This window comes from Chrysemys picta, chromosome 10 (genome assembly GCF_011386835.1).
Source record: "Chrysemys picta bellii isolate R12L10 chromosome 10, ASM1138683v2, whole genome shotgun sequence".
Classification (NCBI taxonomy): domain Eukaryota; kingdom Metazoa; phylum Chordata; order Testudines; family Emydidae; genus Chrysemys; species Chrysemys picta.
Genome location: NC_088800.1, coordinates 20,758,690 through 20,780,896, shown reverse-complemented (window position 1 = coordinate 20,780,896; position 22,207 = coordinate 20,758,690). Strand labels below are relative to the sequence as shown.

Here is a 22,207-nt window from a genome sequence, read left to right as displayed (position 1 = left end):
GAAGAGGGGTGGGAGGGAAGGGAGGACCAGAATTGGAGAGAATATCCCACTTCTACCATGCGAAGAACCCAGCAGTCCCATGTTATTTGGAACCAAGCACAGTAGAAATGGGATAGACGGTTCAGAAAACACAGGAAAAGAACTGGTGCTAAGACAGGTGCGCCATCCTCGGGCACACCTTCAAAATGACTGCTTTGAGCCTGACAAAGGTTTAGTCGGGCCCTGGCCCTGTCCAGACGGAGGGTGGGAGGGCTTGCGCCTGCCATTTCTGCCCCTGCGTCTGTAGGATCCTGCCTCAGCTGAGGATATGAATGTTGTTTCTGTGGTTGGGGCTTAAAGGACGCTCTTTGGGTTGCCGGGGTGTGCATACCCAAGATTTCATTGTAGCCCTGGAATCCTTTAGGCTATGCAGCCTGGAGTCCATCTGTTCAGCAAACGGACCCACCCCATCGAAAGGCAGGTCCTGCATAGTTTGTTGAGCCTTGGGTGGAAGCCCCAAGGCCTGCAGCCATGAGCTACGCCTCATGGCGATTCCTGAGGACAAGGTGCGTGCCGCTGAGTACGCAGCATCCAGTGAGGCCTGTAAAGAGGTCCTTACCACTGCCTTGCCCTCCTCAATAATAGCCCCAAACTCCTCTTTGGACTCTGCAATTCCTTAAACTTCAGCATCGAGTTCCAGGAGTTAAAGTTCTATCTACTCAGGATTGCCTGTGCCGAGCGCTGTTAGGCCAGGGAGCAATGCCGCGAGGCTGGAGAGTGGTGCCGCGAGCAGGGTCTGCGCGATGAGACATGGAATGGTGCCAAGATGGACTGTGCCAGGACCGGGACCTGCTGCGCAACGGTGATCGACGCTGCCAACGGAATTGCTGGCGGGACCTGAATCAGTGCCGCAAGTCAGACTGGCGCCGCGAGTACGACTGGTGCCGTGAGTGTGATCGGCACTGGGACTCTGAGTGGCACCGGGCCTCTAAGTAGAATCTTGCCTCTGGTGGTAGCACCAAGGGGTGGAGCATTGCCGGTTTTCTACGGGACGGTGCCGAACGCTATGGTATCGGAGGCTTGGCGCGAAGTGCCAGGGACCGCAGTGCCGTCATATCTATGAGGTCTCTCACAGCCTCAAATGTGTCTGGGATGGAAGGCAGTTGCACCTCCTCCATTACCTGACAACATGAGTCCAATTGCACCAGACTCAACGGCCCTACTTGCGGGACCAAAGTCAATGGTGCCGGCTCCAAAGTTTTCGGCACTGTGGGCTCCTCCCTGGGATGCACCCATTGGCCGGTTCGGAGGGAGTGGGACCCGAAGTCGAGATTTCCAGTACCTTGTTTCCAGTGCCACTTCCGCCCCAGGGAATGGGAACGGTGCCAAGTCGTCTCCGACTGTTTCTGCACTGGAGAGCGGCGGTGCCGCAGGTCTCGTCCAGATTCCTTCCGTGGTGCTGTCTCCGTTACCACTGCCAGGGCACTACACACCAATGCACTCGGTCCTGGGTCCTGCTGCGCCGATGCTGATTGCGGTCTAAATGCCGCCTCCATAAGGAACTGCTTCAGTCTAAAGTCCCACTCCTTTTTCGTTCTCGGGCGAAACCCATTGCAAATCCTGCACTTATCCGCCTGATGCATTTCCCCCAGACACTTTAAGCAATCATCGTGGGAGTCACCCGTTGGCATAGGCTTGTTGCCGGACTTGCAGGGTTTGAACCTGTAGGACTTAGGCATGCCCTGAGTCCCCAGGAAGAACACAGTCAGGTTGGAGGGGAACCCCCCCATCTCCCCCAACAGCGAACTATTAACACTACACTAACTAATAACTAACTAAACTTACTATGGAAGACAAACACTAACATAGATAGAAGCTAGGGAAACATGGAGAGCTTGCTGAGCAAGACGCCACAGTTCCAACAACTGTCACTGGTGGCAAGAAGGAATTGAGGTGGCACCGGGTTGGCAGGGTCATATATAGAGCACTATGGAGACGCCATTCCAGGGAGCTACACAGCCAACCCGACAGGTGCTGCTAGGTGAAAAACTTTCCAACGACTATGCACACGGCACGCACTCACCTAATTGGAATCGATATGAGCAATCGCTCTAAGAAGAATTGCTGTTCTGTTCCAGTTAGAGCACACATTTCAATCAGAGCTGCAAATGTCATTTCAACCAATAAAAGACAGATACCATAAAAAAATGGAATTGAAAAGATCCTCTTTAAACACACTGGATACTAGAAAGCTGTATTACAGTATTCATTGTGTAATGGGTGAGCAATCAGCTTACCTTTATGGAAGAGATCCAGGGGATAGTGCTAGAGACCTTGTGTAGGAAGACCCCCTTTATTGACCTACATAGAGGAAGCAGGAAATTAGATAATTTAAACAGTGACTAGAAAGAGTTCCAGTTCCAGAAAGTCCTCCTCTGTTTGTCTCTAGTAAAAATGCACCCATAGTGAAAAACAGGAATCAGAAGAATATGGATTTAACTTTCCTTATAGATAAATCTATCCGGGCCAAGATGATTTCCATCTCCACCCCCTGGTTTTCTCTCTTTATGTCAGAGAAACAATGTAAAGCTTTTACCAAGATTTTCAAAAGTAGCTAGTAATCTTGGGTTCCCAACTTGACACACCTTAGAGTGGCTGATTTTCAGAAGACACTGAGCACCCACCCTTTAAAATGTCTCAGGTTAAGCACCCAATCTCACAAGCCACTTTTGAAACCTTGGCCCTTATAACTTATACTATTCTGGGAGAGAACAATCACACTGTTTTTAATATTGAGATAAAGAGGTGCTGGAGATTGATATAGTTATTATGGATGACTGGGCAGGTTCAGAATAGTTTTTTTTAATTGCCAGTCTCTACCCTGTCCTAATGATGTTTTGTAGACACAATCTCTTTTATTATAAAAAGGAAAAAAAAATAACCCTGCCACACTTTTGCAGTGGAGTTACTAAACCCCATCACATCTTATTCATACTATACGGTGGTCGATCATGCATTAGCTAAACCAGCATGGGAATAAGGAGCAATACACTTAAAGGATTAGGATGCAATGAAGCAAAAATAATGTTTTTCAATTTGCAAGAGAAATAAGCCCAAATATCTAAATGTGAGTGAGCATTAGCCCTGCTCCTAAGAAATGGCCAGTTACAATATTGGCACTTTACAATGTCATTTCACATAATTGGACAGTAAACATTTATGGACACTAAGGTTAGAAATTGATTTGATAGAAACCTAATTCAGCTTTTCCTTCGGAGTAGCCAAGAGTTTTGTGGGACCTATTAAAATACATTTTTAAGCAAGAAAGCTTTGTATTTAATCTTCAATTACACACCTGACTTCAATGTTGAAAGGTCATTAGACAAAGGGATGGAAACAAGTTTGGGTTGCAGGCTCTGAAGCAGGGGCCTGTGTGCTTGGTCTCACTGTGACTCTTGCTGAATAATTCATCTGACGGGTATGGAAGTCTTCTTCCCACATAAATTTGGTATTGGCATCACCCCGCGTGGGAACTCGGTCACAGCCCAATGGGACTAAGCTGAGGCTGTAGAGTGGTGCAAGGAAGATAGTCATATTGGTATGAGAGCAGCCTACATTAAATCTCCTTCCCATCCCAACATTTGCACAGTCTCACCAGCTTCCAAGTTGGGTGGTGGCCAACATGTCACATGCTTTTTCCACAGTTGCAGAAACTAAGGGAAAGTTAGTAATAATAGCTAAAGCCTCCAGTCTGCAACGGGACAGACTTTTGTCTGTGCCTGAGCACAGGGGCCCAGAACCCATTGCGAGATCCGGGCCTCCCCCAGAACTTCAGGGCTGTTTGTGTGCTGCACTTGATGCCTGGCGCCCTTCAGTGGGCAAGCTAGGCCCTGCGCCTCTGGGGGCAATTCCTGGGAGAAGCGGGGGGAGGGAGCCCCAGCTATGGTTTGTATCTACCCTTGGCAGTGGTAGCCTCGGCTAAGGGGACTCCAGCCCGAGGCCTGGCTTGTAACCGAACCGGGGTGCAGGGGAGCAGCCGCCCCGCGGGACTAGTGAGGGCCCGAAACTCAGCCCCACCTGCCAGCAGCACCCCAGCGTGGTGCGTCCCCCGTTCGGCCCAGGACAGGCAGCCCGGGATCCGGGGCGCCAGCCGCCGGGAGAACGAGCCCGGGTCTGGCGGCATCGGGCCTGGGCTGCAGCAGGAGGCGAGCTCCCCACCCCACCCCACCCCCTGCCTCCTCGCCGCTGCGCGCCCGGGGGAAGCGGCCAAAACCGCCCCCTCACATGATCCCGCCGGCCCCTAATCCCCTCTACGCCTCCCCCCGCCGCTCAGTGCGAGGCTGAGGCCGGCGCGATGCAGGGAGGCTGGAGGAACCGTGCAAGAGGCGGCCGGGTAGCCTCCGTCCTGCTGCTCCTGGGGGCTCTGGCCGCCTTTCACCTGCCTCGCAGGGGCGCTGCCGCCCAGCGGCTCCCCAGGGACACAGGTAGGCCGGGGGCGCGGAGTGTCAGCCGGCTGCGTTCACACCTCGGGAGCGGCTCCGCTCCAAACCCCCGCCCCGTGCGCCAGGGGACCCCGCCGGAAAGGGGCTCGGGGATGGAGCGTGGGTGGGAAAAGCGCAGTAGCTACAGGACTAGCCATCGCATGGGCCGCTCGGTTTACTGGGGCTTTTCAGCTAATCAAGCCGAGATGCACACAGTGCCCAGGGGGGAAGCGTTGGAAAGAGCTGGGACCTTTCTTGTCACACCAGCGTAGTTGCTAAGAAAGGCAAATGTGTTCAACTATTTCAATATGGTCCTGAGTTTTCTCCCTTTCCTTCGCTGGCTGTTTTCCGCCCCGGCGGTTGGAAGAGAACCCTTTATTTCTTTTGCCAGGATAACTCGAGCATGACCTGTAGCTGACTGGAAAATGTCTAAGTTTAAGCAAACCTTCTGCGGCCATACATGGCACCCACCCCAGTATTTTTGCCTTTCTGAAGTCTTAACTGGAGGTCAAACAGAGTTGTACTGGAAACCGCAGGATACCTTAACATTGGTTGCTCTATAAAGGGGTGTGTGTCAAAGGCTCATTAGGCAAAGGGTTGGAAACAAGTTTGGGTTGCTGGCTTTCCTTGGTGTACGTTTGACAGTGTTGTGTGCAGGTAGGGTGACCACATAGCAAATGTGAAAAATCGGGACAGGGGTGAGGGGGTAATAGGAGCCTATATAAAAAAAAGACCCCAAAATTGGGAGTCCCTATAAAATCAGGACAGCTGGTCATCCTATGTGCAGGAATGAAACATTGGCAATATCCCTATCCCCTTATGTGTATTGCAACAGTTCTCTGTCTGGGGGCTTCCAACAATTAAGAACTAATCATTTAAAATAGGTTCATATGTTCCACCTACCCAAAATTCCATTGAAAACATCCTCAAAAGTTTTGTAGCTGGGGGAAGAAGACAATGTTTGATAATCTGCATAAGACCTTTGTATTCTCTTTTCAGAAAATAAAACACAATGCATCCCCCCTCCCTCATCGGAATTTCCTGACGCATTTTTTACACAACAGGAGAGAGAAGATGGGGGGATCATTATCTATTTCATAATTATCCTTTATATGTTTATGGCTGTCTCCATTGTGTGTGATGATTACTTCCTTCCTTCTCTAGAGAGCATTAGTGAATGTAAGTTATTTTTTAAGTCCTAGTAATCATTTCTGTAAAATTGAACCGCTATTGGCAAGATTATTCCCTTTGTAGAGTTTGACAGTATGAGTGCAACTTAGAAATGAGGGCAGAAAGTTCAACATTCAATATTTAGCTGAGTTGGGAAACAGTGTACAGACAGAGTGGGCTTAAGGCTGGTAAACTACAGGAGTGCAGGAGATTTAATACTGACATCCAGGCTTAACACTAAAAAGAAAAATATTGTAAATAAAGTGATTAACTTTAAAGTGATTTAAAAAATGAAAGTACCAGATGTCCTAGACTAAGGCAGATTGCTTTTCCCAGGACACTGGTTCCTGCAGAAAAGATTCACAAAAACACACACTAGTACCAATGGGATTCCTCTTGTATGCATCATGTTGATAAATTGGAGTGTTCAGCAAACAGCCACAGAATGATTAAAGGATTAGAAAACATTACTTTTAGTGAAAGAGTTAAAACATTCAATATATTTAGTTAAAACAATAAGGAGTCTGGTGGCACCTTAAAGACTAACGGATTTATTTGGGCATAAGCTTTCGTGGGATACATCTAAAGAAGTGAGGTTTTTACCCACGAAAGCTTATGCCCAAATAAATCCGTTAGTCTTTAAGGTGCCACCAGACTCCTTATTGTTTTTGTAGATACAGACTAACACGGCTACCCCCTGATACTTGACAATATATTTAGTTTTATCAAATAGATGGTTACAGGGTGATTTACTAACAATCCAAGTATCTACATAGGGAGCAATAATTTATAATACAGTGCTCTTCAATGTAACAAGCAAAGTGTAACAATATCTAATGGCTGGAAGCTGAAACTAGACAAATTCAGACTCTAAATACACACATTGTAATAGGGTAATTAACCATTGGAACTATTTACCAAGGGCTGTAGGGGAATCTCCGTCACTAGAAGTTTTTAAGTCTAGATTGGATTTTTTTCAAAAAGGTTTGCTCTAGTTCAAACAGGAATTAATTCAGGGAAGTCCTAAGGCTGGTGTTAGGTAGGTCAGGCTAGATGATCAACACTCTCTGCTGGCTTTATCATCCCACATGCAGCAGGACAGAAGTGCAACATGCATACAGTGGCTTTCTCTCCATCTACAGTAGATATCTCCTAGCTAACTGCCTATATTCTAAGATGCTGGGTGTATTAGCAATATCTTACTTAAAATCAGCTTAAGCAGTGGGGGGAACAAAGGTGTTAGAATCATCAAGAATTTACCTAATAAATAACCTGACAATTTCCCAGAGCATAAGGACACAATGGTAAGAACAGTGGTGCCCTCTTCTACCAAACATATGTGCTAATGGAAACAATGGGGAGTTTTTCCATAAAAGCTAGTGTAAACTTAGCCCTAAAGTTTCCTTCATCCCAATACAATGTGGTTTAAAACCAAAAACCGTTCATCTTTAAGACAGACAATTGCTGGTTAAAATGCCCAGTCTTGAGTGGGCTGTTAACTTCGTGTTTTGTTATGCTTCAAGGGATCTTAAGCTGCTTAATTAAGGCCACGTCTACACTACCACTTATGTGAGCAAAACTTATGTCATTCAGGGATGTAAAAAAAACCACCCCCAGAGGACATGTTTCACTCGCATAAGTGATAGTGTGCACAACGCTATGTTGGCGGAACAGCTGTGCCATTGTAAGCTTAATAGTGTAGCCATGGCCTAAGCCTTACACAATATATCCATGAAACAAGTAGTACTATACCCATTTTACAAATGGATTCAGCACATAAGTGAAGCAGGAACTAATGGTCAGTTGTTTTATGCTTCACTGAGTTGCTGATGCTTGACTTGAGTGTATTTTTCTCACAAAAGTAGATACAAACAAGTAACATCTAGAACATCAATGAACTTGGATTTAATCTGACAACTTTAAATTTTTCATCCACAAATAAAGGTCTCAATCCTACAAGTTTATAAATCTTGTGCACTTATTAGAGCAAAAACTATTTCAACACTTAAACCTATGCACCCATCTTTAGAAAAGTTTATAAATGAAGTTCTTGATCAGTTGTCTTACTGACATTCAAAGGTCTCCAAGCATCTGTGTTATAGCTTATTCTGTAACACAAATTAATTTTCTTCTGCTAAGAATGTTGATTTTGTGGTTCCCAATAATGTAAGGAGCTACTGTACTTTTTACACATTAGTTGTAAGTAGTGTGTGTAGACTAGAGGTATAACTTTTGTTTAATAGTAATTATTTTATTCCATCTTCAGCCCTTGGCCTCTCTCAAGATGTTGCTGGAGCAACTTTTATGGCAGCTGGTAGCTCTGCTCCTGAATTGGTCACTGCTTTTCTAGGTAAAACAAACAATTGTTTAACAATTCAGAATATATAATCGCCCCTTCTCCTAAAAAAACGGAACAGCGGAAATTAACTATGTTAAACACTATTTTGCTTACAGGGGTATTCGTGACAAAGGGAGACATTGGAGTTAGCACCATCCTTGGATCTGCAATCTATAACCTTCTTGGTATCTGTGCAGCTTGTGGGTTGTTATCTAGCGTGGTACGTAAAACACTGATCTAATTCTGCTCTCTTTAGAGCCAAATAATTGTAACTTCCTATGGTTTACTGACAAAAGCCACAAAGCAAGTTTTGTATGATAATAGTTCAATTTATTACTCAGTAGCAAAACAGCATGTAACCAATCAGAAGATAACTCCCCAATAAGATTAAAAAAAAAAACACTAATTACTTTTGAGTTACTACATTTAAATCATTTTCTAAGAACCAAGTTAGTCACATATCAATACAGAAACATTAAGGCAGCATGTTCAGTACTTGGTGAAAGAACTATAATAGATTTGAAAAAGTAATTTGTGTCCTGCAGGTTTCGAGGCTGTCTTGTTGGCCACTGTTTAGAGACTGTTTGGCATATGCAATTAGTGCAGCAGCAGTCCTTGCAATGATCTTTGACAGCAGAATTTACTGGTAAGTGCACAATTTGTGTTAAGTTCATGTTGACTGGAAATTAGCGTGTGTAAAAATAAATTTAGTCACTTTTTTAATCAAGCATTAACCTCAAGTATCCCAATCTGAAGTTAATTGTATTGTACATTCACAAATATGAATATCTTGTTGGCTTTAAGAATTGTATATTGAATTCAGTGTTCATGAAGGCTGTTACATTAACCATACTGTGGATTCCTGCTTATCAATCTCAACCAGCAAAGGCTTCCTTGCACTGCACTTCAAACCTGTTCTGGTGTCCCCTACCTTGCACAACCATTAGTCTTCAGTCTGTTCCTTTGTTAACCTCTTTTGTGCACCTGACTTGAGACAGTTGTCCACTATCAAATGGATGGAGTAACTCATATGAACTGCTGAACTATCCAATGGTAACTATTTTCAGTCAATATTGACCTCGATTGGATGTGAACCTATGAGGAGAGGCTTTAGTCTTTAATTACCAATTTCCTGAACCATTCAGCCTCCGCTTTTCTTCTTTCCCACAGAAATTAGCCTGCAATATGCATGAGATCTGAATTTTTAGGTTTTTCTTTCACTGGGTAATGGAAGCACCTACCACCTGTCATTATTCCATGTTCATTATTAAATACATTGCACTCATTTGGCATTTTTTATCTTCAAAGACCATTAAAATCCTCAACATCCTTGTGAGCTGAGTTTACAAATAGTGGGCTCAGTTCTAATATAAAGGGACAACACTACTTAAGTCAATGGAGTTGCACCCATTTGCACCAGAAGATATTTGGACTAGTTTCTCTTTACAAATAAGTTCCTCTGTGTAGCCTTTAGCAGATTAGCTAAACCCAGGAATAGAACTCTGAAGTTCCTAGAGCTCAGACCATGCCTTCTGTTGATTAACATAATAGGATTCAGTCTTGCAAATGTTTACTCATGAGTAGTTCTATAAGATGATAGAATACTTTCATAGATAAGTGTTTGTGGGACTGGGGCTGTAGTATATTAATCAAATTGCTGTAAAATAAGAAGAAACATTAGTCTCCATTATGGTATCTATACGTAACATGTCCCCTTGTAAATTAGAAATCTTTGATAATCTGCATTGGGGAAATAAGTTTGTTTCCACTTATTTTCCTTTTGCTGCCAAAGCCAATTAATTATCGCCTGAGTGGGCAGTCACTTAAGTATTACTCAGCTAAAACAGCTTTTTTAAAATCAATTTCTTTAAAAATAACTGAAGATAAAAATGAGTTGGATTTTTATGTAAAATCCAATTTTTATTCTAGGTATGAAGGTGCTTCCCTGCTGCTGATTTATGGGTTATATATTCTGGTGCTGTGTTTTGATATTAAAATCAATCAATATATTATGAAGAAGTTTAGTCCCTGCTGTACTTGTTTTGCAAAAGCTATGGAAGAAAACACTGAACAGCAGCCATTAATTGGCTGGAAGGAAGAATGTGAACCACTAATTTGTCGACAATCAAGAATCGATAGTGGAATTTTTCATGATGAATCAGACTACTCACAACTTTCTATAAGTTTACATGGGCTTGATGAAATTTCTGAAGGTATTAATACAGCCTCTACCAGTCTACGTGTGTCTTTAATTATGGGAATGGGGGTTGAGTAAATTGCAAGATTAATTTCAAATGGTTTAGACCAGGAAAGAACTCTAGTTGAGTTTAATACACTACTATTCCTTCTTGGAATCTGATCTTTAGCAAAATCAAAACACAGAGCTGGTTATATAAAGTTATCCACTGGAAGAATGCCAAAGCAGTCATTCATTTGAGCCACAGAAGAACTATGAATGATGAGTAGAGTAACTTTCCTTGAGATTCTTTGAAGTGCATATTTGAAACTTCTCAATGGCTCAGCTGATAAGTCTTTCATTTGATATAACTGCTACCTGCACTAACTGTGTGATACTGGTGTTCTGTGAAACGGGCAGTTTTATAACCCCCAAAATGTGCTATAGTATGGATTTGACTAATGCTTCTGAGGCAGGAATTTAAAAAAAGAAAGTGACCCCCTGATGTGACTAATCATCAGGTACTTATGGAAAAACTTCACTTATGGACCTAGTTACTCACTAAGGAAGCACCAAACAAACAGATTACAAAGAAGCTCAGGTTACTCAAGTAAGCAAAATAACTCAGGGGGCTTTTCCTAGTGATGAAAGAAAGGGAAAACTTGTTTGAGACTGTATTTTTGTATGCTTTTGCCCATCATTCTTAAGAGTCAGGTTATCAGATTATACACAAACATAGCCTCATTACAGGGATAGTTTAAAATGGTTTACCTTTTAATCTCCAACAGATCCTCCAAGTGTCTTCACCATCCCTGAAGCAGATTTAAAAAGAATTGTCTGGGTGCTCTCTCTTCCTATTATTACACTACTATATTTGACCACACCAGACTGCAGAAGACAGTTTTGGAAAAACTGGTTCATGGTGACATTTTTCATGTCAGCTGTGTGGATTTCTGCATTTACATATGTCCTTGTATGGATGGTAACCATAGTGGGTATGTACTTTACTTGCTGCTATATCATGTCAACTGACTCAATCACTGAGGAATGAATGATTTTTCCCATCTAGTTTCCTTTTCCACAACTGGGGAGGATACTCTTCTGAAAAAGGTTAGCCTCAGATTGCATGTTCATAGTTCAAGTTCCTCTCCCACCCACTGCCCCATAGAAGTGGTTGACAAGATAATTCAGCCATTACTGCTTTGAAAAGGGCTAGTTCAGAGCTACCTAAAGACTGTATTGAGAAGTTTTCATAGTTAAACTTCCTTTCTCCATCTGATATTTCCCAAGAAGAATATTTCCTGGAAAATTGACCTTGGCTGTACCATTGTGCTGCACCATCAGCCTTCCCAATCTAGGTGATGGGCATCTACTCATGTGGCTATGTAACAATGAATGCATTTGAGAAAAAATATTTACGTCATTGCTCAAGTTGTTCAGAAAATTATGGATTTGTTCTACCTAACATTAAGATCTTAAACAGCATTACATGTATAGCATTATTTTAAGCTGATTTACCAAGCAGGTATCAAAATTACAAAATTTATCTGCCAAGACTGGAGATAAAGGTTCAGTTCCTCTCATACAAGAGCAGTTATCACTTAACTTTAAACATCATTTCCTTGCAAGCATCAATTAGGAGGCAAAGATCAATAATGGTCCTTTAAAGAAATGAATTTATTTTAGTACCTTCAGTGACAAGTAAAGGGTTTTAACAAGTTTGCGGTTTGCCTATTTTGCTGCTCTGATGGGGAGGCTTGAATTGTGTGTGTGTGAGAGAGATTTAAACCTTTAAAATCATGTATGGCTAGCAAACTCGAGGAAAACGAGAGTACTTTCTGGCAGTCTCATGAACTCACATCAGAAGTGAAAGGACAGAAGTGTTAAGTCTCTAAGTAATCCTGTCTCCTTTTTTTAGCGTTTTAGCAATTGGAGTTAAATAGGTGTAAAAGCAAAAAAATGTTTCTGAATGCTGATTAAACTGTTTTCCCCCTTTCAATTGCTCAACTTTCAGTCACATGGCATAACTTGACTAGTTCTCCAGTCATCGCTTTCAGGGTAGACGTGAAATTTCAAATTTTAAGAACAAGCTGAAAACTGACAAGCCTTTCAAGCTTTACATCTCAAAAGCAAGGGGGGGGGGGGGGGGAAGGCGGTACAACCCTTGCATTTCTCCTTTGTAGCTCACTTTAAGTCTGCCTATGTAGTCTACTAATTCACATCCTAATTGGTTTTGAATTAATTCTAATTGAATATCTTAAATAAGGAAAAACAATCCTGCCAACAGAGGTTTGTGTAGTTTGAGACAACCAAAATTAAACAACTAGCTGTCACGTGGTCTAGTGTACTGATAGAGGTAATTCAGCCCCTACTTCATTCACTCATAGGTAAAAGCAGGTAATTTAGTGTAGTGAGCTAGGAATCTTTGACAAGCTTTCCCATATTGCAGGCGAGAGGGATTGCTGATCTGCTAGTTAGAGCCATGACAATGTGAAAAGTGGGTATGCCAAAGTTTCAAACAGGGTCGAGTGCTGGTCTACTTTGAAAAGTGATTAAAAGTGGTATTGGGAGGGAGTCTGTCTCTCACTGACTTCAAACTATGTTTGTTCTGTATACAATATAAAGCTTTTGATAGCCCTGCATATTCAACCTGGGTTCTTTTCTTTTCACAAATCAGTTTTTGTAAAAGGTAATGCTAACACCTATCCTGCTCCTGAACTTCACAGGGTTTGTACAGGTTTAACATACTGGAACTTAATTCTGGTGCATACAAATAGAATCTAACAACAAAAATTGATGAATTCGTAGAGGATAGGTCTATCAATGGCTATTAGCCAGGATGGGTAGGGATGGTGTCCCTAGCCTGTTTGCCAGAAGCTGGGAATGGGCGACAAGATGGATCACTTGATGATTACCTATTCTGTTCATTCCCTTTGGGGCACCTGGTATCAGCCACTATCGGAAGACAGGATGCTGGGCTAGATGGACCTTTGGTCTGACCCAGTGTGGCCGGTCTTATGTTCAAATTCCCTATTAGTACATATTAGTCCCATCTTCACATAGTCACTTACCAGGCTAGATCTGCACTTGAACTATGAAGCTGATAAAACTATGTAGTGAGGAAAGAGCTCAGACTCACTTCCGTTTAGGTTCCAATCTTACCTTCTAGGGCTAGAAGCTAGCACTTTGTCCCATAGGCTAAGAGATTCATGCTTCAGCTCCCCCTTGTCTTGCCTATTACTTTTTAGCCTTCTTGGTTTACAAGCTGACTTTCTTCCTACACTTATGCCTTAATCTTGGGAGGGAGGGTTTGGACCATTACAAATTCCAGATCAGAATCACTTTCAATCCCTTCCAACAGAGAAGCAGCAGTTTTAGATTCCCTATTTTTAAGTTTTGCCTCTAACTGACCTAAGCTGGTATTTGGAATGCAACTACAGTGCACCTAAGTTTACAGACAATCCACTGAATAATTCAGTCTAACAAAACTGCTTATTACGGTTGGTCAAAACCCTTACTATTATGGATGGAAGACCCACAACAACAAAATTTAGAGGTAGACAATACACTTTTCAGTAAAGTGAATTAAATTATCCATTAAAAAACAAGTTAAGAGTTTAAACAGATCAAATCCTTCAAACTTTCTGCCCAAGTTTTATGAATACTGCATTAGGAGAAACAAATGACGACATCTGCTTGACAGTAAAATCAAAACTAAAGGCTGCTCAAGGTTAGCCCCAAAAGATAGAATTGCTTAACTTGGATTTGAATTTATCTTTAAATTTTAGTTAAGCAACTGAAGCACAAAGATGAAGAGTAGGAGTTAATCCATTTTCAAAGTATTAATGGCTGCTAGCAGGGAAGAAAATAGTGTACTGCTACTGAAGTTAATGTGAGAAAACTAGTATGTACCTGTGGGAAACGTAGGGTTCTAAATAAGAAGTGTTGCAATTATATTTTACTTAGCATTTTGCTATGTATGACTACTAAGACTTGGAAAGTTGCATTTTTTGACAGAAGTGAAGTTTCACAGCAATGAATTTGGACTATTTAAAGTCTTTTCATATGTCTCCTCAGGGAGTTCATGTGCTTTTTTCAAGAGTGAATGAGTAAAGGGGTTACTGCTTCATGTGACTTCCAGAACTCATGTGATAAAATGCCCAAAGAACACAAGGGATTAGTCTATTTTCAGCAGTTCAAAAAAAGTGTCACAATTGTCAGAAACCTCTCACTTTTACTGTATCTGCAGGAAGTCAGTAATAGCCTCCTTATCTCTAGCTGAGTGGGCATATTTATTTTCAAACGGAAAACAAATTCCACATCATGTTACTGAAGGTGCTTGTTCCATTAGTAAATAACCACTGGCTAGTAAAAAAGTTTAAATGAAATCAGTGTCAAGCCTGTAAGATTTCAGTAAATAAAGTTAAGCTATCTTGAATTCTTACTGGCTCGCATGGATTCCTTTTGGAATTAGCATACAAATACCAATCCTTTCTTTCTCTGGTAAAAACATATGTAGCAGTTTCCTCGGACCAGACTTCACCTATGAAATGTGTTGTTACTCAGTGTCCTTGTTTATTCACTACAGGTGATACGCTGGCAATTCCAGAGACAGTAATGGGTCTTACATTACTAGCAGCAGGGACAAGCATACCAGACACAGTTGCAAGTGTACTGGTGGCTAGGAAAGGTAAGAATTTCAGCATTCATGCTCACTCCATTAAGAACTTGTTTTAGGAGCTAGGGCAGAGAGGTCTCACAGATATTTCACTATATCTGAAAGGTTCACAGCGCAAGTCATAAAGCTGCTACTGTTTTGAGTGTTTAAAACAAAATTCATTAGTATTAAATACTGAAGTTCACCTAAAGTCAATTGTAGCTTAGCCTTCTAAAATTTAAAGTTAAAAAAAAATATATCAAACATTTTAGGAAATGTCTGATTGCTGTTGAACAAGAATTATGACTACTATAAAACTGCAAGTTTAATTGTGTTCCAACAGGATTGATTTTAGCCAGTGGTATATAGCTTACTTTATCAAGTGATCTCGATATAGATGCTCGTAGTTTAGGGAGATGCTTAGAAAATTCTTTCTACAGTGCAATAAAATTAAATGAACACTCAGTGTTTTTTGTTTTTCAGGAAAAGGAGATATGGCTATGTCTAACATTGTAGGATCCAATGTATTCGACATGCTGTGTTTGGGATTACCTTGGTTTATAAAAACTGCCTTCATAGATACATCAGCACCTGTGGAAGTGAATAGCAGTGGTTTGACTTACACAGCTATTTCTCTTATTTGTTCCATTATTTTTATTTTTCTGGCAGTTCACTTGAATGGTTGGAAGTTAGATAAAAAACTGGGAGCAATCTGTCTAGTAATGTACTTAGTATTTACTATATTGTCAATTTTATATGAACTTGGGATCATAGGGAACAATCCTGTAAAGGTCTGTGGTGGCTAGTTTTAGCCAGTGACTGTACTGAGGAAGACACAAAACAATGAGAGAGGATCAATTTCTTCATTTAGTCAAATAAAAAAAAATCCAAAACTCCCTTTGGGCTCTAAAACTTATTTACAGAAGCTCTAAATCATGGCATAAAAGTAATCTTAAAAATAAAACAACATCACAGCCTAATTGGAGCCCTTTTTTTTTTTTTTTTTAGAGTCAAGAATTACAGTGTGACTACAATGCATATATAAAACCAAAATTCTGGAAGGGACATCTAATTTTTTACATTACAATGTTGATACGAGCTGAAGGAATCTGAAACACTAAACAAATCCCACTATGCAATCTTGAGAACAGAGAAAATGGCTTATTTTATTAAAAACAGTATAACCATTCATTTAAACTGAATGACTAGAGACACTTGGCCTAATTTTCCAGAGGTGCCAAGCATCCACAGCTTCCGCTGTCTTTAAGGGGACTGCAGGTGTTTAGTACCTCTGAAAATCGGGCAAACTGTCCTTAAAAACCAAACATAGTAAGATTTAGTTACCAAGAATCACAGTATATTAAACACTATACTGTTAAAGGCTGGTGGGATTTAAAAGTTTGTTTTTACCGCTTTTGTAAGCATACAATGTTACTAAAAATGACTTACTAGGATATAGAAGCTAAACAGACATAGGAATGTTCCTGAACACAGTTTTAAATTATGCATTGCGATCCAAGCGTACATCAATTTCTCTGCCATTGATTTTTATGCCGTTCATTATTCTACAGGCTTTTTCAGCAGATTCTGGTGAGTCAAACCTGACTGTTCCACAGCCTTTTGATTTTCCATTCTCCATTTTTATTTCAGCAAACATTACATGACCTGAATAAATAAGTTAAACAGCAGTTACTATAAAGGCTACATTGCACTACCAAGTTAGAGATCCAATGACAGATTAAGGTAGAAAGACATTTAAAAAATTTTTTTTAGGAAGCATCTAAGTTTAGATGTTAAAATACAATCTAAAAACATACTACCATCAAATGGACTAACCAAGTATAAAGTTTGCATCCATCTTACAGCAGACTGAATCTTTGGGTCAATCTGAGGTGTCAATTACATTTTAATAAAAAAAATAAGTTAAAACATAAGAGTTGCTATTCCAATACATTCAGGTAGCGTTTACTTATTGAAAGGAAACATAAGTATCAATACAGCAGACAAGAATCAGAGTATGAAAACTCCTTGGTCTACACAAATAGCAACAGTTCTGGTCTCATACCAGTATAGAATTAAACATGCTTTTGCTTGAATTAGTTGAGCTCAGTTGCACAAACAGAAGAATCCTATCAGAATAAGACCAGTTTTGAGCCCCTTTCAGCCACAATTTGAGCTATCAGGCAGTTTAAAGATGCTAGCAATCACATGGTGATTACTTACTAGGTGCATGTTACAGTAAAACAATCATAGTACAGATCAAATGGAGTGGAAGTTCTGTTACTGGAGTGATTACTGAAATAAGAATTAGATGACTTCTCATGAATGGACATTCCTTTATCCTCAATACACTTCTTTAGAAGACGCAAGATTTAAAAAAGCACTCAAGACAGAAAACTAGTCATTAACTAGGTGTTTTAAGGTAGACATTTCATAATGAGCTATCCTTTTAGCTACACCATGCTAATACAGCCAAGCCACCAAAAGTAGGCAAACCTCTCTAAAATGTAGGCCTCATTTTTGAGACACTCACAATATAAGACTGACTTTTCACAGAAAGAGATGAAACATTTAGAGACAGATATTCTTTGTAGTCCCTTAATGATATTTGCATGATGTACAGATTTTTCTGATTTGTACTAATCATTCTTTTCTTAAAATCATTCAACAATTACTACGTTAGCTGCAGTGAAGATTGTCAAAGAAAAGCAGATGCATTTCTAGGGATCATTTAGTTAAATCCGAACAGAAATTGCATTGTTTAGAAACAGGGATACTGTGGGCACAGGTAAAGATTCTTTTCAGTATAGCTTATTTCTGTAAATTTATGGATAAACACTATTCTGGTAAAAGCACCTTTATAACTGTATAACTGCATCTACACTAGGCAGTTGTACCAGTATTATTGGTTTAGAAACGGATATAGCTAAAGCAGTACAAAAAACTGTATTTAGACAACCCTTAAACAGAGATTCTGTTTTCATACTTCTCCTTAGTTCCCCTCCCTGCTTCTCCTTTATACTAATATTTGCAGAATGGCTTGTAAAGGTTTTTCCACATTTTAATTCCACATTCTTCCAATGTTCACAAAATTCTTTTAATTTTAAGATGCAACGTAGGTTACTCATGGAAAGAAGGCAGCTATTAAGATTAGCGCAATTGCAAAAAAATGGTTACTACTGTTTGGGGCAGAGACTATCTTTTGTTTTATGTTTGTACAATGCCAAGTACAATGGAGCTCTATTGGTTCTAGGCACAACAGTAAAACCTGAAGATAGCCAAGAGGAAGAAAGTTTAGTTACAAAAATAGCCGCAAGAGACTGGAAAACAGTTTACTATCTTATGCACTCCTGCCAAGTAGCATAAACACAGTCTCAGAGGTTACATCAACATGGGGAGGGGGGAGAAAAACGCCACACACCCTCTGTAGCAGTAAGTCTCAAAATCTGGGTCAACTGACTCGGGCTTGCACTACAGGGCTAAAAACAGCAATATAGATGTTCCCACTCAAGCTGGAGCCCAGGCCCTGAGGTTCCCATACCCGCCCCCAGGTTTCAGAGCCGAAGCAGGAGTGTCTACTCTGCTATTTTTAGCCCTGTAGTGCCAGCCCAAGTCAGTTGACCTGGGCTCTGAGATTCACTGCCGCAGGTTTTTTGTGTTGTTTTTTGCTTTGTAGATGTACCCATAACATCCCAGCAGTGAACATCTTTGCATGAAGTCAAAAGCAGGAATACCTGCAACTTCATTTGCTTGGACAAAACCTATGTACATTAGCTATCAAATTTGTACAGCACAAATGTTTGACTGTCTATTCAACATATCAGATGGCAGTGCTATGCTGAGAATTATTTCTTCCTCCTCTCCCCCCCCCCGCAAAGTAAAAAAAGCTAATTAGGTTCGGAGTTCAGAAAGTGAGTTTTCAAAGGGGGAAACAAGTTGTTTGTTCTTACATCTAAGCCCCATGATTCATGCATTTTTAGCAATAGGGCGATAAAGGCATTCCGAAGTACCCGCATAAATCAATGCTATGTTAAATATCCACAGCAATCCTGCATTTCTTCCATACACAAAGCCAAACAATATAGCAAGAATTATTTTATAAGCCACAGCCCTCAGAGAATACATAGACCAGGCCCATCTAGCTGAACAAAAACAATTTGGCTCCAGCTGTAAGTCACATCTAAAGTCGCACGGGTAAATTTAGTACAGTAATTTTCCCAGAAATTAAGGTATGTGTGCAGGATAAGGCTGGCCAGACTACTCTTCAGGCTATTTAACATTTTGTCTAGGCAATAACTACATCCCACTGTCCCTGTAGACTGGACATTTGTTAAGCTCTTACTTTATGGCTTATGCAGGACAACAACATTTGCAGCCTTCCATATACTTACCACACTGACTGAATTTCTCTTTTAGCTTCTGCCAGGTCAAGTCAAATGGAAGCTAGAATGAAAACAGGTATTAATAATATATACAGACACAGAGTGGAAAAAATAGCTGTTTGTTTGAATTCACATGCTTACATTTCTGACAAATATCTGGTTGCCTTTAGAACCTCTCTCTCTCACACCACTTCCCATCGGGCCAGCCACAAATCCTCGATCCATATCAATGTTCCTGTCCAGGCCAGCTCCCATAGCTGGTCCCATTCGATCAAAACTGGAGCTCATCCGATCCATCCCCATTCCCATTCCTCCAGTCATACTATTCATACCACCCATTCCACCACCTAGGCAGAGAGAGGAAGAAAAGATGTTCAGGAAATAAAATCAAGTTTACTTCATGATATTAATTTAAATGCAAGTTATAGCTGTATCATAAGTGAACTTAACTAATTAGATCTCTTGTGTAGTGAAAATGCAGTCATTTTAGGTAAGAAAACTGATCTAGTACAGAGCATAATGAAATTTGTCATATTTCCTATAAGCTCCAAGCAGATTCAAATATTAGCATGTTAGCCTGATCACAGTTATTACATTCTTTGCAAGTTACTAAAATGTTTTTATTTGAACATTTCTGAATTATCAAAATATCGGTACCAAGTAGCAGATACAGAAGTGTTGATGGACTAGTACTGCATCTATAAAAAAAACATTCCAATGAGTAACATCACAAACCTCACAGGAATTGAAAGTTCAATGATTTTCAAATTTCACTAAGTCATACAGGGGACCAAAAAGATGAAATGAAAATTTTGTAGAAGTTTTAGAACATGGATGATTCGAGCATTATAATCCAGGAAGGCAAAATAAAAATATGTCAGTTTTCCTGAATGCAGATACACTTTTACCTACCTGATGGCATCATCTTCTAAAGAAAGGGTTATTTGGATATTAAACTGGATTGGCATTAATAGCCCCTACTTGATATCAGAAGCCTGGACTTTCCAACACCAAATGCTATTTTAAAGCACATTAGTATGTGTCATGCATGTGAAACTACTGGCACTCAGATAAATATCCTCTTGAAAATTTTATGAATCCACAATTAAAATTCAGGTAAGGCAGGAGCTTCAACTTCATCCACATGTCTTGAGTATCAAGGAGGTGGATTTCCTAATGTGCCACCCAAAATAGCCAATTGCAAGGCATTACTGTCTTTCAACTATCCCAGTGTGAAGGTGTCATGCCATGTCATGTCATACTGGCTATGAATGTTGCCTTTACACAAGTTCAAGATTAGACCGCTACACAAAGAAGTTAACTGAATTACGTCTGAAATTCTAGACCACAAATGATGGTTTCTAGCATCCTTTACTTACTGCAAAAGTTACAGTATTGAAAAATCAGAGTTGTTTGTAGGATTCTTACAAATAACTCACCCTATCTTTCTTCTGGCAAAAAGCTTACCAGAATGCTGCTCCTTTCGTCAAAAATACTTAGCAAACTAAGAAGTCTGACAAATTCCAACATCAGATTAAGAGTTAGAAAGGATGTAGTGAACGAGGAGGAAACTCAGTGTTTATATATAAATAGGGTCCTACTAAATTCATGGTCCATTTTGGTAAGTTTCACGGCCAGAGGGTTTTTAAATTGGTCAATTTCACACTTTCAGATGTTTGCATCTGAAATTTCACTGTGTTGTAATCGTGGGGGCCCCAACCTAAAAGGGCATCGGGGGGGGAGGGGGAGGGAGGGTGTGTGTAAGACAAAGCTGTTGTGTGTGGAGGAGGAGGGGGGGGATGAGGGGGGCGGGCAGGTCGCAGGATTGCCATAATGCTTCCTGCAGCCAGGGAAGGTTCCTGGAGGTGGGTCTGATCTCCCCGGTACTGCTATAAGCGCCCCAGTTGGAGGCTCCTAGCTGCTAGTCTGGGCCGGACTGTGGAGGGACAGGACTTCCTCTTCCACTGCATGGCCTGGGGAGGGGGAGGAAAGAGAGAGATCAGACCCACCTCTGGGTACCCCAAAGATGGGTTTGATCTCCCCTCTGAGTGATCATGCAGGGGAAGACGAAGCCCCATCCCAGCAGACTAGCAGCTGGAGCCCAGTGAACAGTATGAGCCCCCAGTTGGGGTGCTCCCAGCCCTGCCGCTCCCCCCCAATAGCTAGATTTCATTGGGCGGGGAGGCCTGATTTCACAGTCCGTGAATTTAGTAGGGCCCTATATATATAAGGAAAGCATCTCTAGCAAAACAGCGCCTCCAAAAACAATTAGAATTACAATCACAACCTGGGACTGATACATGAATATTTTCCTGCCACTGAAAGTATTGCACTAGAACAAGTTAATTATTTTCAAAAATCTTCTGCTACATCTATACATTGATCATTTACATTCTGTTGAAACCCAATCAACCTACTCATTCCAGATCCTACTGGGCCCATGCTAGAAGCTCCCATTCCTCCTGCAAAACCACCAACCATTGCACCACCTAAACAAGGATAGAAAAAAAAAAAAAATCAAGTTAACAAAGCCAGACAATATTAGCAAGTACACTGGTTAACATTTAAAACTACACAAGACATTCTTACCTTATGATTCTTCTCTGTGGACTGGTTTCACCTATGTAGATTAGATGGATCGGTACTTTATTATGCAAGCTGGCTGGGAAGCCTATAATAAGTGACTTTGATGGTCTCTAGCCTTGAGCTCTTTTTACAGGTTTTAAGATTCTTTCCAAAGCCTTTCTAGGAAAAAAATTATTTTGTACGGACAAATTGCCATTAGGGCAAGCTAGATGGAATACAGAAAATGATCTTGCAAGAACACCAAAGCAAGGCTAACAGGACCACCTTATTGTGAAAAATATAGGGTGGAATGGGCTTCTGTGAATGCCATTCCCAACTGATGTAACAAATACCAGGAGAATTACTTGAAGCTTTTGCTTCTCTCCTGAAAGATTCAAAGAAATTCAAAGCAGCTGCTTATTAAACACTCAAGTAAAGATTCCACTGGGGAAGCCTATA

General features: G+C 40.9%; 2 protein-coding genes and 1 long non-coding RNA gene across 9 annotated transcripts in view; 1 reads left to right on the top strand and 2 right to left on the bottom strand.

Moving 5' to 3' along the window:
• LOC101950813 (uncharacterized) overlaps positions 1 to 4,211 on the bottom strand; it is a 240,023-nt gene extending 235,812 nt beyond the window's left edge. For all 6 annotated transcript variants that reach the window (XR_006172536.2, XR_006172538.2, XR_006172537.2 and 3 more), the window contains exons 1-3: positions 4,057 to 4,211; positions 3,335 to 3,544; positions 2,277 to 2,340 (exon numbers count right to left, since the gene is read on the bottom strand). This is a non-coding gene — a long non-coding RNA (uncharacterized LOC101950813). The remainder of the gene's footprint in view (positions 1 to 2,276; positions 2,341 to 3,334; positions 3,545 to 4,056) is intronic.
• Positions 4,212 to 4,234: 23 nt separating this feature from the next.
• The window catches only part of SLC24A5 (solute carrier family 24 member 5), a 22,774-nt gene continuing 4,801 nt past the window's right edge, over positions 4,235 to 22,207 (top strand). Inside the window, exons 1-9 of one of the 2 annotated variants that reach the window (XM_005304027.5) lie at positions 4,242 to 4,463; positions 5,460 to 5,639; positions 7,897 to 7,980; positions 8,085 to 8,188; positions 8,514 to 8,614; positions 9,898 to 10,181; positions 10,933 to 11,139; positions 14,733 to 14,834; positions 15,285 to 15,697. In XM_005304027.5, the coding sequence (XP_005304084.3) occupies positions 4,334 to 4,463; positions 5,460 to 5,639; positions 7,897 to 7,980; positions 8,085 to 8,188; positions 8,514 to 8,614; positions 9,898 to 10,181; positions 10,933 to 11,139; positions 14,733 to 14,834; positions 15,285 to 15,607 (1,515 nt within the window). In that variant the 5' untranslated portion in view covers positions 4,242 to 4,333 and the 3' untranslated portion in view covers positions 15,608 to 15,697. Of the gene's footprint in view, positions 4,464 to 5,459; positions 5,640 to 7,896; positions 7,981 to 8,084; positions 8,189 to 8,513; positions 8,615 to 9,897; positions 10,182 to 10,932; positions 11,140 to 14,732; positions 14,835 to 15,284; positions 15,698 to 22,207 lie in introns of those variants that run through there. The other variant, XM_042841844.2, reaches the window with a different exon arrangement.
• MYEF2 (myelin expression factor 2) overlaps positions 15,651 to 22,207 on the bottom strand; it is a 25,306-nt gene continuing 18,749 nt past the window's right edge. Inside the window, exons 15-18 of the mRNA XM_005304028.4 lie at positions 21,601 to 21,672; positions 19,325 to 19,530; positions 19,193 to 19,244; positions 15,651 to 16,466 (exon numbers count right to left, since the gene is read on the bottom strand). Coding sequence (XP_005304085.1) covers positions 16,303 to 16,466; positions 19,193 to 19,244; positions 19,325 to 19,530; positions 21,601 to 21,672 — 494 coding nt within the window. The 3' untranslated portion in view covers positions 15,651 to 16,302. The remainder of the gene's footprint in view (positions 16,467 to 19,192; positions 19,245 to 19,324; positions 19,531 to 21,600; positions 21,673 to 22,207) is intronic.